At 30.5% G+C, this 19,207-nt stretch overlaps 1 protein-coding gene across 1 annotated transcript in view; it reads left to right on the forward strand.

Moving 5' to 3' along the window:
* LOC145293806 (cytoplasmic dynein 1 heavy chain 1-like) overlaps positions 1-19,207 on the forward strand; it is a 200,546-nt gene that overhangs the window by 175,439 nt on the left and 5,900 nt on the right. Inside the window, exons 80-89 of the mRNA XM_080140385.1 lie at positions 2,582-2,693; positions 3,070-3,254; positions 4,602-4,715; positions 6,498-6,668; positions 6,991-7,092; positions 7,409-7,530; positions 7,843-7,946; positions 10,933-11,099; positions 15,642-15,834; positions 18,225-18,367. Coding sequence (XP_079996511.1) covers positions 2,582-2,693; positions 3,070-3,254; positions 4,602-4,715; positions 6,498-6,668; positions 6,991-7,092; positions 7,409-7,530; positions 7,843-7,946; positions 10,933-11,099; positions 15,642-15,834; positions 18,225-18,367 — 1,413 coding nt within the window. The remainder of the gene's footprint in view (positions 1-2,581; positions 2,694-3,069; positions 3,255-4,601; positions 4,716-6,497; positions 6,669-6,990; positions 7,093-7,408; positions 7,531-7,842; positions 7,947-10,932; positions 11,100-15,641; positions 15,835-18,224; positions 18,368-19,207) is intronic.

The raw sequence follows: 19,207 nt of genomic DNA on the forward strand, positions 1-19,207 counted from the left end.
TTAAAACAAGGTGTTCATTTTTTTTAAGATGTAATGTTATAAAAATATGATGTAAAAAAAAACAGTTTATATTTAAACGAACGTGCGTAGACATTTTGTAAACATTGTTTTTAAAAAATAAAAAATAATACTTCTATTATGTTTTAAACGACTGTAATAGTTTATTTTGAAAGTATATTTCATAAAGAAAATTGACAACCCACTTTACAAACAGAAATTACGAGTTTTATATATTTTATTCGCAGTTTTTTGTTGGGGGTGTCAAAAATTCCGCCTAAAATTCTGATACACCTAGTCGACCACTTGTTTGTTCTGAATAAAATACTTTTTATAAACACTGTTTTAACTAAAAACAACCTAAGATTGTTTCTCAAAGTTTGCCTATTTTTATAACAACATTATATCAACAAAAAATTAAATACAAACAAATTGTGATTATTGGTCAAAGTTTGCCTTCAAGGCTGCGTTTTCTATTTGCACGATTCATGTTTTGGATCAACCGGATCACGTGACTCTTCTGGCGGCCATGTTGTAAGCCCTAACGGTATTTTTGGAGATTACCGAATAACCTATAAACCAGTATTTCTTCAAGGGAACATTAGAGATGAAAAGCCACTTTGGCCTCATACAAGGCTAGACGGGCGGTCGGAGGGGTCCGATCCGATCAATCGGCTAGTTACGTCAAGCCCTAACACATCTTCTACTTTTCTATCAATTTCCTCTAAACCGTAACAAATACAGTTCTACCCTGTACCACTATAAAATATATACATATTTTCCCCTCTTTTCCATGTGTTAGGAGGTGGTTGCTAGGGTCAAATGTGCCAAATGATTAAAGTCATGACATGGCTGTATAGTGCCGGAAGTTACCACAAATGACTTGGATTGTGTAACTAAAGGATTATGGGTGCTCGTGGCTCCCATTTGGGACATGTATACTGTTTATGTAGCCCTGGCATGATAAGGCGAATGGGTTTCCCCCTTAACATGCCCCAATATTGAACTCCGAGGTGGGTGGGGAGCATAAACAGTGAATTTAAAATATATATATATATATATATATATATATATGGCCAAGTATAAAACCTCTAAGCACCAACACGTTGACTCAGATCATTCAGATAATGAACTACATCAAACATCCTCAAAATTTATTGTATTGGAATTCATCGAAGAAACCAAAATAACTAACTTATCGCCGTTTATTATATATAAAATTATATCGGCATATATTACCCCACCATTTATCAAAAACTATCTGAGTGACAGAACCTTCCAAGTAAGACTAGGAAACATCTTGTCAAAGTCTCAAGAACTTGGAGTTCCCCAAGGTGGAATTCTTTCAGTCACACGTTTTAATGTGAAAATAATATAGCTAATAACATAAACACTGGAACAAACTATGCCATCGATGTTGACGATCTCCTGATAAGTTTTAAGGCCAAACATATGAACACTATTGAACGACACCTACAACTATGCATCAACATACTGGAAAATAAAGAACACCTACCGTACTAAGACAACCCCCAATAAAAAAAAGAAAAAAAAAAAACCAATTTATTTGCCCTTAAATGACCATGCAGCTGTTGATAGGCCAATAAACCAAACAACCTGTGTTTTATGCTTATAATACAATGAGGATGTTTTTGCCTGTCAAAATCTTGAACCAGGATCCCATCAGAAACACATTCGATATCAAAAACTTTGTTAGCATAGACTTTTACCAAAAGTACCATAGCAGGAACCATAGTTTCTTCTTTGTTACCCGTCCAAAGTAACTTGTATCCAGAATCTTTTTCAGAAATTGTTCCTGCTGATGTCCCTTGAATACACAGGTCAATCCTCTTTCGAGTGATGACCTTAAGGTTACCTGATCTACCTTGCTTGTATTAATATTCCAAACCAAATCTGAAGCAATTAAAATCAAAATCTTCAAATGGGATTTTGTCTAATGATGATATGACTGACCCGCCTCCAGCCCACTGAAAACACGTTTTTGTTCCCATTGTCATGGAAAATTCTAGTAGAGCAATCATAGAACTGAAGCAGTTTTTTTTTTTCTCCAGCATATTACAAGAGTCTGCATGTTTTATCGAGACAACTTTTAAGTGAATCATTAACCAAGATCAACACTTCTCATTTGACAATCAATTAGATTTTCAGATATCTAACACCTGCCCAAGTTCATTCTTTTACAATAGGCATCTGGTGCATTTCATGGCAATACACTGGACTTAGACAAAGCTACACCATCCTCTAAAATGAACTACCTGTTGGTTAGTTAGCTATCTAAATTTGTCACTCGGGGTCCCGCTAAATGGAAGATAGTGAATTCACACCACAAAAGTTCACATTCTCAGAATGAGAATCTAACTCAAGGCAATTTGAGTGAATGAAAGCCAGAAATGCTAGCTATACTACAATCTCCCCAACATTAATAAATTAATAAACTTCATAAAAGATATTTTATGAATATTTATAAAGATCTACGATACAATTTAAAATAATAAAGTACTAGCTATCATGACCATAGTATTAAAGATTAACACAAAAATAATGATTAAATGTTGCATTTCAGGTGAAAGCTAGTACTCCAGTTCTGATGTGTTCCATGGCAGGATTTGATGCCAGTGGAAGAGTTGATGATTTAGCGGCTGAACTTAGCAAGCAAATTACATCAATTGCCATTGGTAAGAAATTATTCAATCTTTTTGTTTTGAATAAATTATTTTAAAGACTAAAATGATTAAAATCATTTCTTTTTGTACATTCAAACCTTTTTTCCATATCTTTTTTTTTTTTTTTTTTTCTTTTCTTTTTTTCAGTATTTTTATGATTAAGATATCAGTTAAAACATTCTATAATAAAAGTATATTTTTTTATTATTAGATTTGATTTAGTTTGTGTATTTAAAATTTACTTTCTACTTTGCTGCTTTTGTGAATTTTATTTAATTGCTTATATAATTACATAATATATTACAGGATACAAAAATTATTAAAATCCTGATATTGCAATGTTTTTCTTTTCTCTTCTGCTCTAGTAATTGTTTTACTTTTATTATAGGTTCAGCTGAAGGCTTCACTCAAGCTGACAAAGCCATCAATTCAGCTAGTAAATCTGGCCGTTGGGTTATGCTAAAAAATGTCCACTTGGCTCCACAGTGGCTTGTTCAGTTGGAGAAAAAACTGCATAACCTTACACCTCATCCCAACTTCAGACTTTTCTTAACTATGGAAATTAACCCAAAGGTACAATTTGGCTTTTCATGTTTTGAATAATTAAGATTCTAAAAGTATTTATCATTTTCATCTCGAAATTATTTTAGTTTTCATTACTTAAAATGAAACAAAATTGATTAATTTTACTTCCAAATCTTTAGACATTTTAAAAATCTAAACATATCATTGAAGTTAGATTGTACTGGTATCAAGTTCACATTCCCACACCAACTGAAATGGCGGTGATAGAGTAAATATTTCTATTTCCTCATTAGTGTTTATTAACACTAATTCATCGAAAAATTGTGTGCCATATTATGTTCTATATATTCTTTAATGGAAAATGTTTTATTTATAAACTATTAAAAAATTTTTATAAATATGGGGAGGAGGGCATAATTTTCTATGCAACAAATAGAATAAATCGGTTAGAAAGGAAAATTTGTAGTTAATTTAATTCTGTAACTAATATATTTTTGGTATTTAATTTTTACCAAATTTGGGAGAAAAGACTCCCATTTAATCTAGCTCAATAGGTCACACCAGTAAAGAGCTGAATCTTAAATCTCTATTGTGTAAAAGGAACTTTGTGTGTGTGAGTTCATTCCTTGTAGACTCCTAAACGGCTGGGCTGATTTTCTTTTTTTTCCCTTTTTTAATTCACACAAATGTACTTTATGTGTCTGGCATTTTTCTTAGATAGGTTTTGTATTGGAATATCTTCAATAAGTATCGATAATTGAAAAAAGAAACAGGCGATTTTTACTAATGTTAACGTCTTGCATCACAAGTGCATTTGAAGTTTTTTTGCCACACAAGCAGAAAAGCCCAGCATATAAAATCAACAGTATATTCAGAGGAGTGTGTTAGAAATGAATGTTTCTGTTTAGAGTACAACTGAACCAGAACATTTATCATTTAAATTTTTATTCCAGTCATTATATAAAAATAATTTTTTAAAAATTAGCTGTAGGTTCTCTCTGTGCAATGTAAACCACAATGTGTTGTGGATTAGCTGTGGGGAGGCATGTGAAGCTTCCTCCTGGTGCACCACAGTGGGTCCCCAACTTGAGCAGGTAATTAATCGATTTGATTGAAAAGTGGGCAAATTGATAGATTTTGATGAAAATAAAATATGGGAAAGTGAAACATTCGTTGATCCTCGTTCGATCCTGGGCAACGTCGGGTTTCCTTAGTATTTGCTGAATGTTTGATATTTTAACAATCGAACTTGAAAAATAATTTTGACAAAACAACTTTCCTTTAAACTGTTTAATCTCTAGTATATCTCTCCATACAAAATATCACAAGAGCAAAAATATCTCTTAAGATAACTTTATTTTCATACCATTTTAATTAATATTTCATCTTTTTCAGTTACCTACCAACTTGCTTCGTGCTGGCCGTGTGTTTGTTTTTGAACCACCACCAGGAATTGCTGCAAACTTACTTCGTACTTTCAGCACTGTGCCTGCGACAAGAATGTGTCAAGTAAGTTTTTGATTGCAATGGTCCTTTTCATTGAAATCCTCCATTTTAACGATTTCCATGACCAGTTTATATGTAAAAAGTATAAGATGCTGAAAATGGATGAAAATGACACTGATCACAGAAAGGCCAAAGAAAATATGGGGAAAACTGATAAGGGACTTCAGAGAAAGAGGGGTAAAGACCTGGTCAGAGATAGACTTATTTGAAAATCTATTTCTAAAAACCATCCAACACATGCCAGCATTCAATCAAAGCATTAAAAAAATGATTTTTCAATTAAAGCATTAAAAGAAAATTTTATTATCATAATCTTTATACAATTAGAAATTATTTTTTGTGCAGTAAAATACGTTTTTTACTAACATTTTCGATGCGGTTGTTTACTAATAGTTATTAAGTTTTGAATTTTATAACATAATCTTTTTCCACTTACCAAATCAATATTAATCAAATATTGATTTGTTTATTTTACAAACTAACAAATCCCCAAAACATGATGTCATTAATTTCAACAAAGCAAATTGTCATGTTCCTACATTACCTCCTGATCACAAGATCACAATTTGCTGCTTTGTTGCAATTGAACAACTTCCACTCCTATTTCTACCGGAGTATCATCTGCTCAGCTTGTATACATTTGCACCCATTAAATTAGCATATGTAATAAGTTCAATTATCTGTTTACTTTCTCAAGAAAATCACTGTCATGGCTAATGGTAGGGGGAGGGTCAAATCTCTTTTGAACTTTGTCGGACGGTTAATCATCAAATTACTTCTGATAGAGTTCAATCAATTTGTCATTTCCATTTTTTTTCCCCCCAAGAACTACAGTCTTGTCTTGGGCATAAGGAACCAGCAAAGCTCAATAGTTTTTATCATAACAGAAAACATTTACCACAATTCATCATGCGTCTTTATTGTAATTTAAATATTTCTATGCATGCTCACTTTGAAACTAATTAATTTTTATTACGATATTTTAAAATATTTTTAATTGAAAAAATATTAGCATCATTGCATGAATAAATTTAATTATCTTGACCTATTTTTTATTTTGAAAAATTTAATTGAAAAATAATTTTACTAGCATATTTTTGTAAAATAGAAAAAAAACTAAGATTTTAAAAACCCAAAAATAGAATCTAAAGTTTTAAATAGATTTTCTTATAATTTTGTATTAAATTCAAATATAATTTTTTATTATATTAATATATATAAAAAAATTTAGATTTTTATAAATACATTTATTGAAATTGTTAAAGCAAAAAGTTGTCAGAACGTACAAAGTTAAAAAAAAATAAGCTTTATCATTCATTCTCTGTAATTTCTATATCTGAAAGAAAATATTTTAAATGTTATGCAGAAGAACTAACAAATTAATAAAACTACATTTTTGTTTTTTTATGGTACAGTTAACTTTAAAATGAAATTTAAAATGTACTAAAAATAATCATCCAGCAACACTTATTGACAAAATGTCTTTAGTTTTCTGTTAATCACTTAATTTTATCTCAATCGATTTATCTAATTTTGTTTTTATGGACAAAAAGTCCATAAAAACAAAATTAGATAAATCGACACATTTATCCACAAAATATATATGCATTATTTCTTTTATGAGAGAAACATTTACCTTTTTAAATGAATTTTGGTTGATAACTCTCACCTCTCTCATTTGAGTCCATTTTTCCTTACCTTCTTTGTTTAAAAATGTTTTTTGTTTGATGTTAATATTGCACTTGAATCTTACTTTTTTCTCTAATTCTTAAAATTGATTTCCAGCCTCCAAATGAAAGGTCGCGACTCTACTTTTTGCTGGCCTGGTTCCATGCTACAGTTCAAGAGCGTATGCGTTATGTACCTCTTGGATGGTCAAAAAAATATGAATTCTCAGAATCTGACCTCAAAGTGGCCTGTGATATGTTGGACACATGGATTGACTCTGTTGCTATGGTGAGTATGCCCTTGTGCCTCGCTTGTATTTATACTATTTTTAATTATCTTGATGGCTGGAGAATTTTTTAATTTTATTTTTACACTGAAACATTTACTGCTAATGTCACCAGAACATTCAATCATCAAGTGTAAATAATCACATTAATGGACAGATCTTGATTTTGTGAACAAATTGACATTTTAATGTTTAAGAGAATACTAATATAAAAAGTGATTGCCTGTTTTTAGTTTTAGAATTTTTATAAATTTTGATTGTGTAAATGTGTCCTGTTCTTACACTATTTCATACACACATAACACATTTTCATTCACCTTTTAGGGTCGTACGAACTTGCCCCCTGAAAAAGTACCATGGGATGCCATGAGAACTCTGTTGTCCCAGTGTATCTATGGTGGAAAGATAGATAATGATTTTGATCAGGTTTGCATTTTTGTCTTTTCGAAACCTTTAATACTCTAGAAAATTGTCTAGAAACGGTAAAATTTTCAATGTAACTTTTTCTATTGTCAGTAATTTCCTTTGAGTTTTTATATTAACCGTAATCAATATTTGTGTTTCGTCCTCCTTCTCAACACTGACATATTTTGATTTCTTGCATTGTGATAGCCTTCTATGATTCCTATATATAAATTGGTATTTATCTTATAAAAATGACCACTTTTAGTATAAATTTAAGTTATATTTTCTTGTATGCCTTTTAGAATTATATTTTTTCAATTAAATTCTTTTTTTTTAGCGTCTGTTGAGTTCATTTGTCAACAAATTATTCACACCCAAAAGCTTTGATGCTGATTTTGTCCTTGTTAACAATGTTGATGGCCAAGAAGGAAAGACGATTGTCATGCCTGAAGGTGTCAGGTAATGTTGAACAATTCTGCTTATTTAAAAATAAATAAATAAAATACAGTAAAAAATAGAATTCCATTAATTTGAATTATTTTTTACTAAAATTGAATGAAAGTTAATTATTGTCTTTTTCTTTAAATTTTTCATTTTTACCCTGAAATAAATTTAGAATTCATGCATTTTAATTTTTATATTTTACTTATTCAAAAACATTCCCTAAATCTGAAAAGATAGCTAACATTGAATGAAGAATGAAAACTTGACAAAAAAATTTCTTGACGATTTTAAAAAATGTTTCATTTTTACATTTTATCTTTTTTACAGGAGGGAGCAATTCCTTCAGTTCACAGAAAGTTTAGCTGATCGTCAGTCTCCATCTTGGCTTGGCTTACCCAATAATGCTGAAAAAGTATTGATGACAAACTTGGGTAATTTTTTTTTTATATACAAAAGGCACTTTGTGTCATCACTTCACTTTGATGATGAAAGAAGCATTAGAAGTGTAAAACATTTGTTGATCCTCATTCAATTCCTGTTTGTAAAAAGTTTATTAAATTGGTTTATGAATATGTAAAGATATCTTTGATCTGCTTGCATTAACAATACAAAACATATTGGCCATTATCTATAACCAAAATTTCCTGAACTTAATTCTTGCTGGATAAAATAAAACAAAATTGTATTTTGTGGATGAAAAGCTTTTATTTTTTTTATTTTCTTGGTAAAAACAGCATCGTATCAGAAGTTTTATTGTAATCTGCAAGATTGAAAATAAGAGAGAAAATTTACTTCTACGGATATTCTCATATTACAGAAAGAGGGGAAAAATGCAATCATGAATTTTGGTTTAATCTGAAAGTCGTATCTTTTTTTGGGATGTGTAATAAGTCCAACTGGCATAATTTTATTAGAAGAAGCCTCTTTTAATTTTTGTAAAAAAATAAAAGGAAAATTGCATTCTATAATATAATTATTTAAAAGAATTGTTGCAAAGAAGCTTCTGATCTAATACATACCTGTGGAAAGGTATAAAAAGTTATGACCCAAACTTCTAGCCTGACATCATGTGACTTAAAAAGGTTTAGACGAATTACTAATTAAAAACATTTTTTTTTTTTTTCATCCTTTTTATGAAGATCCAAATCTGATCAATTTAAAATCACATTTCGGAAGGAAGCTTCCTGATTGGATAACAGACGATTTTCTTTGTCATTAATTTCAGTTTTATATTATCCAAACTGAAGCACTCATTAACTTGAATAATGAGGACAGCTTTATTTTTCATTAAATATTTTTTTTGTGTTAGAAATAACAGATCTATTATTAGGTTGTGCTGATGTGGGTCCATTTGGTCTTGATAAAACTATATCTTCATTTTTATCTAACCATTTTTCATTTCTTGTGCATTAAACACATAAAACCTTGTAGCCAAAATATTATGGTCACAAAATAGCTCTTATGTCAATAGATATATTATCAACATGTTACTAAGAATTATCTGGTTTTTATTGATCCTCCTCACCTATATAACTATGTACTTATGGGCAAAATTTTGCTTAAATAATCAATTTTCTATTGTGCTTTTTGTAACTTTTGCACTTTCAAAAATATATTTCATTTATTTTCATTGCCAACAAATATCAATGCCAAGTTTATGTAATTTTATAAGTCAAACTTGTTCTCGGTTGAAAATAAATGTAATTTTTTAAGTTTAAAATTTTGAAATGTTAAAATAGTTGCAAAAAATTCATAAATTGATATAGCAACATTTGTTTAAAAAACAGAACACTTGCATAATACTAGATGATTCTTATATAAAAGATTTATTTCTGTTTTCAGATAAATATTTTACATTTGTTACCATCTTATCCTTATATATAATAAGAGGCGCAATTATCCCCCTTGGAACCAAAATACAGTAGGTTTCAAACAGATGCCACATACAAATTTCTGTCTAGCCTATCTTACCTAACTTTTCAGACACCTCCAGGTGTTTAAATAAAATCCTAGATTACATCTGAGGAGCATCACTACAGAGGAAGTAGTCCCGATCTTTACCCCCTATCATTAAAGTCCTACCACGACCACCAGTAAACACTGCAGATTGTTATACACAGAATATGGATACTGTGGTTTCACCCTTCGTAACTGGTTCATAAACTCCTAGCACAGCCTGTTCGCCGATTCGAAAAATATATTCTCTCTGGAAATCTTCCAGCTATTCTCATTGGCTTACACCAGAACGAACCCTTATTCCTATACACTAAAACGAAGAATCAAGATACTATCCAACATGGCATCTACAGATACACGCTTACTTAACCGCTGGGAATTAATTGCTTTTCTCTCTCTAAATGTATTTTCCAGGGAGAGAGAGAGAGAGAGAGATTTAGGTGTTTTGTTTACATTCGACTTCAGTATCAAACTGACTTAAACATAGATAGATAAAGCGCTTACTTAGCCGCTTGGAATTAATTGCTTCTCTCTCTCTCTCTCTCTCTCTCTCTCTCTCTCTCTAAATGTCCTTACCGAGAAAAAGAGAGACAGACACAGAGCAAAAGCGACGAGTGAGTTACGGAACATAAGCAAAACGTTTTCACAAGTAAACAAATGAATAATATACGTTAAGTTTTAGATAAAAATAAATTCTTTTGTTTTAAAAATAGAATTTTTACAAAAATAAACACTGGCAGATTTACCGTTTAGTTATACAGATAGCCTTGAACTGTGTTTAGTTATACAGATAGCCTTGAACTGTGTTTAGTTATACAGATAGCCTCGAACTGTGTTTAGTTATACAGATAGCCTCGAACTGTGTTTAGTTATACAGATAGCCTCGAACTGTGTTTAGTTATACAGATAGCCTCGAACTGTGTTTAGTTATACAGATAGCCTCGAACTGTGTTTAGTTATACAGATAGCCTCGAACTGTGTTTAGTTATACAGATAGCCTCGAACTGTGTTTAGTTATACAGATAGCCTCGAACTGTGTTTAATTATACAGATAGCCTCGAACTGTGTTTAATTATACAGATAGCCTCGAACTGTGTTTAATTATACAGATAGCCTCGAACTGTGTTTAATTATACAGATAGCCTCGAACTGTGTTTAATTATACAGATAGCCTCGAACTGTGTTTAATTATACAGATAGCCTCGAACTGTGTTATAAAAAATAAGGACACGTTAGGTTGACACCGGTATATATATCGTAAACAGAAGTTTGTTTATAAATGTCATCCACCAGGCAACGCCGGTTAGCAGGTATTGCTAGTTAATATTATTAATGGTATTTAATATCCTTTTCTTATAATAATTGCATAACTTTATACATTTTTATTAATAAGTTCTCTGTAAATGTGTGTTCTGTTTTTGTTTTTTTAATCTTTATTAAAACTGATGATTTGTTTTTAAGGATCCGACATGATTGCTAAGCTTATGAAAATGCAGTTGCTGGAAGATGATGATTTGGCCTTCACAACTTCTCCAGAAGAAAAGGATAAACCTATGACTGATGGACGTCCAGTCTGGATGAGGTCACTTCACAATTCTGTATCGGGTTGGCTGCAACTTGTACCGAAAGTAAGTTATCTTGTAAAATATTTGTAAGATACAAATAAGAATTGCACTTCATCAACAAAAAAATCAATGGGTGGAGGCGCAGAGGGGGGGGGGGTATTTTAACTGAAAGTTGATCCATTTTAAAAAAATTAAAAGTAAACCATAAAATCTCATATAATTCACTTTTTCATAGAATGTATGCAGATGAAAGGAATATTTTGTTTGAGATTTGTAAAATTGTAAAGATAAAAATTATTTTCGCAATTGTATACATAAATTGTCAATTTTAAGATCCACTTGTGAGAAAAATTCAATGTAAACACATTGAATCTAATTCAAAAAGTTATCCAATTAGAAGAAATGTTCTGTTTATTGCCTCTTTCATTTCTCACGAATACTTGCTCGTCAATCTTTTGTAACACTATTGTTTATACTGATGTATCTGCAGTATGGGAATGTCTCTGGAAGGAATCAATCTTGTCGCTCTGGGCATGAATCTACACCTCCAGTGGGTACGATTGTCACATTCAGTGATTGGCCATTGTTTTTCTTATTCGAGCCCATGCTGTTTAAGTTCTCTAAATGCAATCGCCTGGTACTGTCTAAATGGGTAATGCCCATTGTTGTATGGTTGCAATCATTATTTCTCTTTGATACATCGTTACTGAAAATTAAGCATTTTGTAAAGTGACCAAATACCTTATACAAAAAATATCTTTTATTTTTGCATTTTGTAAAACATAACTTGTTTTGCTAATGATTTTGAAGAAAAAAAAGAAAAACAAGTACAGAATAGTGGTGTCGGTTATTGACTTTTTTAATTTTAACCCTGCTTTTGTAACACTATTATCTTTAGTTCATATTTCATCAAACCAAAAGTTATTTTGTGGGAGTATAAATGAAACATTTCTATTTTCCTATATTTATCACCTCCAACAATCTAACTAGAGGAAGAATATCTTTGTAGATATTTAATTTCTATCTAAAATAATTTTCAAAGTATTTAATTCATTTGTTACATGGAATTTATTTATTTTATTTTTTACAAGTGTTTTTTAGAAAATAAAGTTAACAAAAGTGAAAATAAAGACAAAGAGCATGCCTGAAAAATTAGTTCTAAAACTATAATGGTCAATAAAATAGGGGAAAATCAACTTTATTTTATTATCTGGCTTGGATTGCTTCATTAGTTAATAAAGATATATTTTTACACTCAATTGTTAGCAATAATCATTGCAATAAATATTTAATCCTTTTTACTGCAGTTTTTGTTAAATATTCTTGTTCCACTAATCTTTGCTGTTTTTATCACTTTTTGTGTTTTTCATTTCTCTATAAAAAAAAAAAATGAAAATTTAAAAGCTTTGTCACTCTCTTCTACTTAAAAATGGTATTTTTAGTATGATGAAGAATTTGCTAATTAGTGTCAACAGTAAACCCATATAAATGATTTTGGATAAGATTTCAGAACTTTTATACTTTGTGTAGATATTTTATAAAAGCTGGTTTCATCCCCCCCCCCAATTTTTGTTTACAACTTTGAATTATCTACATATATATCGCATTTATTATGATCTTGAGTATGACTTCCAAGTAAGTTATCGTTACAGCTATAGGTTAAATAGAACTTCATAAACACAACAATAAACTGTCATGAATACTATTTTTTTTTTTCTAACTACTTTATGAACGAATCTCCCTCCCTCTACAAAACCATCATTTGTTACAGTTAAGCTGGTGCATTAACTGTTGTAGACAAGGTTCAAAAGAAAATCTCTAATCTAAAAGGTCCCACACTGTCCAATAACCTCCGTCTGTTCCATTGATGTAATGCTGCATCCCTGTGCTTGATTGTGCTTCAATGGAATGTACTCTAATGAACGTGCTGCTCTGGTGCACCCCTCGATAGAAATACCCTCGACTAGTCAGCTAAATTGTTAATGTTCCCAGGTTCTTTCTCTGTACTGTTAGTCTTTCAGTATGGAGAAATTTAAATGTTATATGGACAAACATCTCTCTGCATAACTCCTCACTTATTATGCCCTGATGGATTCATGGTAGCTCCTTGCATCTCTGGCAATATGCCTTGTTTGGGGTGAATATTAATAAAAACAATAATTAAAAATATAAAGAATTTGAAAAACTTCAATGGAAATAACTGGACTTGACCAATGAGAAAATCAATGTCCTAAAACAACTGATCAATAGAAATAATTCTTTCATCTTTCAAACTGTTTTACTAATTCTGATAATTTTTTCAAAATTGGTTTGGAATAAAATTCTTTATTCTTGATAAACATGAAAATTAGTAAAAAGATCAAATTTTCTTTCTCACATTTTTGAAAAACTATTAAATAATTTTAATTAAAATTTTTTTTTTATCTAAATGAGATTAAATCTTGTACCATTTTGTTTTATTTTTAAAAAGGTTAATACAGTAAGTATTTTTGTTCAAATTTTGAAAAATACACCACAAACTATAAAATTTCCCAGGTCATTAATGGTCTTTCCCTCCCCCGACCTGTCTTTTCTTGTATTTTATTTATGTTTTTATTCTTAATTCTGTAATGACTATACTTTTCTTTATTTGCCTTGGTTGATGTTTCTTTCAGTCCTTTTCATTTCTTTCATCTTTTGGTCATTGGAGATGATACCTTCATTTCTTGTTTATTCTAATTCATCTTTCATTGCTACAGTTCTGATTACACTTTTTTCATATTCCCTTGGGTGACTGGTGGTTGGCCATTCTTAACATTCTTAATTCCTACCCCCACCTTTTTATTTCTTTATTTTTCTTTTTGAATTTCTTTTTAACTTTTGTTCTGTGAATGCTTTACAAATTCTTCAGATTAACTTTGTGATATTTTCTATTTGTTTGTGAATCTATAAATGTGCAGATATACTCTATTTTCTTTAATTTTGTTTTAGATTGTGTTGTGCATGTAACTGCCATATATCAAATTCTTTAACTGTAAATCTTTGATAGCAATTAACAAGAACGTTCTTATTCAGAATTTAAGCTAATTAAAAAACAAAATACAGAAAAATCTTTGATGTACGCTATAACCAAACACCCCCTAGCGTAGTCCTAGGTGTCCACACCGCTGGCTAAAAGTGTGACAGCATTTTCTCATGGTCATAATCTTGTCGTGGCCACCAATATGACCAAGTAACCTATAGTTAACAAAGTACACGACGTATAGTCCTAGGTGGTTTGGCTCGACCATCTACCATGGTCCTGCAACGCAGTTCCAGTTGCTTTCATGGAGACAAGGTTGATATGACGTATGCAGTAGTTGATCTTTTCTATCCTCTTTCTTCCGCTGAAAAGAAAAATCACTCAACTTGGTTGTTTCTTTCTTTTAAGTTCACTTTTAAATATTAGCAGCAATAAATGTCGACTCTGGTTGTAGTTTTTGTATGAAATTAATTATTCACAAAAGAGAAAAATAAAAATAAGTGAATAGTTTTTCACAGGAGAACCAAAAATAAAAAATAAAATGTCGACTTCAAGTTTCTTTTTCTGGTAGTTATGATAGTCAATGAACGGTGCTTTAGTTTGGTTTTCAACGACCGATTTCTTGCTTTTGATCAGTCAAAGGATGAGTGCTTTTCAAATGGCGGGGTGTGGACAGTTACCCCCGATTTCAGACTCACTTCAGAACTTAGTGCAAACTCTCTGCAGAACTAATTTTTCTTGCTCTGCACCGGCATAGGGTTAGTGTGGGTTGGAGCATGCCTGAGGGACCCCAGCTAACCAATCATCGTCCAATCATGGTTCGTCCTGATTGGATAATCAGCTACACATCCGAATTAGGTAATTTTCCACTGACAAGGGTTCTTATCGATGATTTTCTCAGGCCTTGGCGAACCCACCCTTGACACCCCAGGTCCAAACTCTAGCCTAAAGAATCTGCTAGATATCTCCAAATAATCACCTTCACAGTTTCTCTCACAATTCAACTTTGTTTTTTCTGTTACAAGAAAAATGTATTTCACATCGATGACCACAGCATCTCTTTCTAACTGGTAGGGTTATCTTCTGTTTTCTCAGACGTGCCATTAAAATAAAAATGCTCTAATTCCTATTTCGCTGGCCCCTTTTTGGAGCATTTTCAACCATAACTCTAATTTAACTCTCTGTAACCCCTCCTTCCAAGGTAATCTCTTCCACTGTGGTTGGTTGGGTCATAACACAACAGTTCATAGAATGAAAATATTATTTTCCAAAAATTACATTATTTTAAAATATCGATAGATCAGATTGGGTTGTCTTCCTTTATTAAACATGGCAGATCAAAACACTGTAATAAAATTTGATTTTTCTTAGTTAAAAAAATGATCAATTTATGTAATTTCTAGAATCTGACCTTTTTGTTCCATGATGAGTAAGTACAAAGATTTTTTGTCTTTTTGTTGAATTCTGGATTTGCACACAAAATAAATTTGAAGATTATAATTAAAAATTCTATATGTTGCTTGCAAAGAAAAAAACAAAAGCATTTTTTAATATTTTTATTTTTAATTTTGAAATCTTAAAACTTGTGAATTTGTTTATTCCAGAATCTTGGCGCCTTGAAACGAACAATGGAAAATATCAAAGATCCGTTGTTCAGATTCTTTGAACGGGAAGTTAACGCTGGGTCTCGTTTACTTACTGATGTTCGTCAAGATTTGACTGACATCATGATGGTATGTCGAGCTGAGAAAAAACCTACCAATCACCACCGTTCAATGATGGCGGACCTTATCAAAGGTAAAAAAAAACAAAAAAAAAACAAAGAAACTTTAATATTTTTATTTATATTTACAGAAGTAAATGCTATTACATTCAAAATTATTTGTAACATCAAAAAAAATCTTTACTATAAAAAGAAATGTTGAAATTTTAATATTTCAAGTGAATTTATGAAAATAATAAGCAATGTACATTTGTCTTTGCACTTTCTCAATATTGCCTTTTATTACTTTTAGACTTTAACAATCACATAAACACACAAATAGACCAAACAATACTTAATTTTAATAATAATATAAAAACCTTCCACGACTTTAATTTCTTTGGTCACATAACATAACTTGCAAATATTGAAAATGCTTTGATGAGTCCTTGTAACATAAACAACTGTTTTTACTGAACAAGTAATGTAAAAAATGAAAGAAAAAAAACGCATGTGGACTAAAAGAAGGAAAATGAAGATGTGCATAGTTAAAAAAAAGTCATAACTTCATTTTTTAGGTTTTAAAAATTTTCTTAAATCATCATGTATGCTGCTATTAAGATGTTTTAATCAATTTCAATTCTTGGTGTGCCATCATTAGACTGAAATTTGAAATAAAACCAATGATATCTACCTAATTGTCATGCCACAATAATGAACATATTCAAAATGATAAACGACAAGGTAGAAAAATTAATAATGAAAATACTTTTCAAAGACAATTAGTGAAAATTGAATTTTGCTAGAAAAACAAAAGAAAAGCAAAACAGATCTTATAAAAAAATAAACATAAGAAATTCATAATAGTTTCAGACTCACTTGAATAATAAAAAGCTTAAGAATCCACTACTCATGAAATTACTGAATAGACTAGACTCACTGACTAACTATAAAAATATAATTATGTGTTAGATCCCAAGTCACCACATTATAGTAAGAGGAAATGAAAGGGCAGATTTAGCAGCTAAATCACTAAACCGGAACTCTGATACTATCAACATCCCCTATACTGACTTGAAACGTAAAATCAACTATGTTACAAAAAATGGCAATAAGGCTGGAATACCACAAACAACAAACTCTTTCAAATCAATAAATATTCTGGGAGAGTGGAGACTAAGTCCTAGAAAATCAAGAAAAGAGCAAATTATATCCGTAATCTTGGTTACACAAACCTCACTCTTTTATACCCTAACAAGAACAACCACCAAAGAAGACTTGCACTGTTAAACATATTCTCGTAGAATGCAGAGCCCTTGCTACTGCTAGAAAGTGCTAAAAATCAACAATATGAAAGATATATCAAAAACATCCACATTCGTTCCTTTTTAAGAGACAAGACTATATTTAAAAATTATAATATATTTAAAAATATAATATATTTAAAAATATATATTTAAAAATATAATATATTTAAAAATATAATATATTTTTAAATATAATATATTTAAAAATATAATATATTTAAAAATATAATACTAGATCTAAAAAAAAGGAAAAAAATCCAACTAGTGTAAATAATCTAGTTCTCAAGGAACAAATGTGGTTAAACTAAAGAATTTTTAAGGCAAACAATTCCAAGAACAATGAAAACAAAAACTTCAAGACTCTAAAACAATAAAAAACTCAAAACAAATAAAATAAAAATGATTCTCAGCATTAAATGACCCAACGAAGGTTGATATGTTGGTTAAATGAAACCCAAAAAGCAAAATCATTTCACACAATTCTTATTAAACTAAATGATTAGACTTAATGTTCTTAACATTTAAAAAAAATATTCAGAAACATTAAATTATTTTAATTCGTGTGTCTGCAGATATTTGTTGAATTACAACTGATTGACGTTAAACTATATATTTTTACGTGCCACACTCCCACCTCTCCATACATGCTATTCAGTCACTCAATATCTGTTGGAATGAACAGCCTCTTACCGACTGTTTTAATAAAAATTTTATTTTTCAAAATAATTTTTTTTTTTTTTTTTTTTTGCTTGCTTGTCAATCATGTTAGATGAGATGATGCTTTTAAAGGTAATGAAACGATAATAGATATAAAATGTTTGATTTGGTTCATTATTTTTGTAATCAGATTTAAGAAAATGATGAAAAAATATGACTTTAAGATGATTGTTATGCAATTAATAATTATGCTAATTAAACTTTCATCCAAATTGTTTTCAGGTTGCTTCTAATCAATTATGATCATAAGTCAGTGATGATACCCTGTATTTCTATTTCTGCTTATAAAAATTTTTATTAATAAAATAAATGATAAATTTCATCAACCAAAAAAGTTGTAAATATTTTATAAACCTATTTCTAAAGATACATTGCGCATAACTCAACATTTATTCTATTTTTTGCATAAATACTGATTGTGTTGACAAAAGAATTGTATGACGTGTTTGATTGTTTTGTAGGTATCATTCCTTTATCCTGGAGACGATACACAGTACCAAGTGGGCTGACTGTGATCCAGTGGATTACAGATTTCAGTGAAAGAGTGAAACAATTACAAACCATCGTCAGCAACACCACATCGGGAGGTGCCAAAGAACTGAAGGTTATTATTTTATGAACGATCTGATTTGTATGACACCAAATAGTTTTCATTTCATTGTCTGATTTTAAACCATTGTTAACCTCTTTAATTTCTTCAACAGGTTTTAACATTTAACACTTGTAAAACATTTTAAAAATTGTAAAATCTTCATTGGAGCAGTTGTAGATAATATTTGGATGTATTATTATTTATTACTAGCGGCTGTGCCACGTCGACACACACAGCGCCAAGTCAAACACAAAATCGAGTACACTCCACATCATCTTACCATCAACGCTTACCCTGTGAACACTGAGTATGGGAAACTTCCATATGCACAAAACAAAATCACTGAAAAAACAAAAATACCCTAACTAATGGTAAGGATAATGAGTAAGCGTTGGATAAATTGGTTAAAATTATATGAACATGCTAGGATTCGAACCTGGAATCTTCTGATCCATATTCGGACGTGTTATCCATTGCGCCAGAAATCCTGTCCATATGCCAAAAGATGTTATTGCGACTGTATAAAGACTGCTAAATTCCATTGACATGGGTAGATAACTTTTTCGACAGTTGCATGAAACGGGCCAAAAACCCGTATTTCGGGCTTTTTGTGTGACTCGACATTGTTCATTACAAACCATATATAGATGAGGACAATCTAGGGACTCATACCTTTCAGGGAAAAAAAATGTTTCAATTTGGTGCATTCGTTCGAAAGTTTTATTGGTATATACACACACATAAAGATTTAGAATTTTATTAATAGTATAGAATATTTACTCTTCTTTTCACGTTTTGGCCAATGTAACTTTTTTAGGTTCATGAACCCATGGATAAAAACATTGATTAACA

The sequence above is a fragment of the Euprymna scolopes genome, chromosome 15 (assembly GCF_053919585.1).
Source record: "Euprymna scolopes isolate OS-2025 chromosome 15, ASM5391958v1, whole genome shotgun sequence".
Lineage (NCBI taxonomy): Eukaryota > Metazoa > Mollusca > Cephalopoda > Sepiida > Sepiolidae > Euprymna > Euprymna scolopes.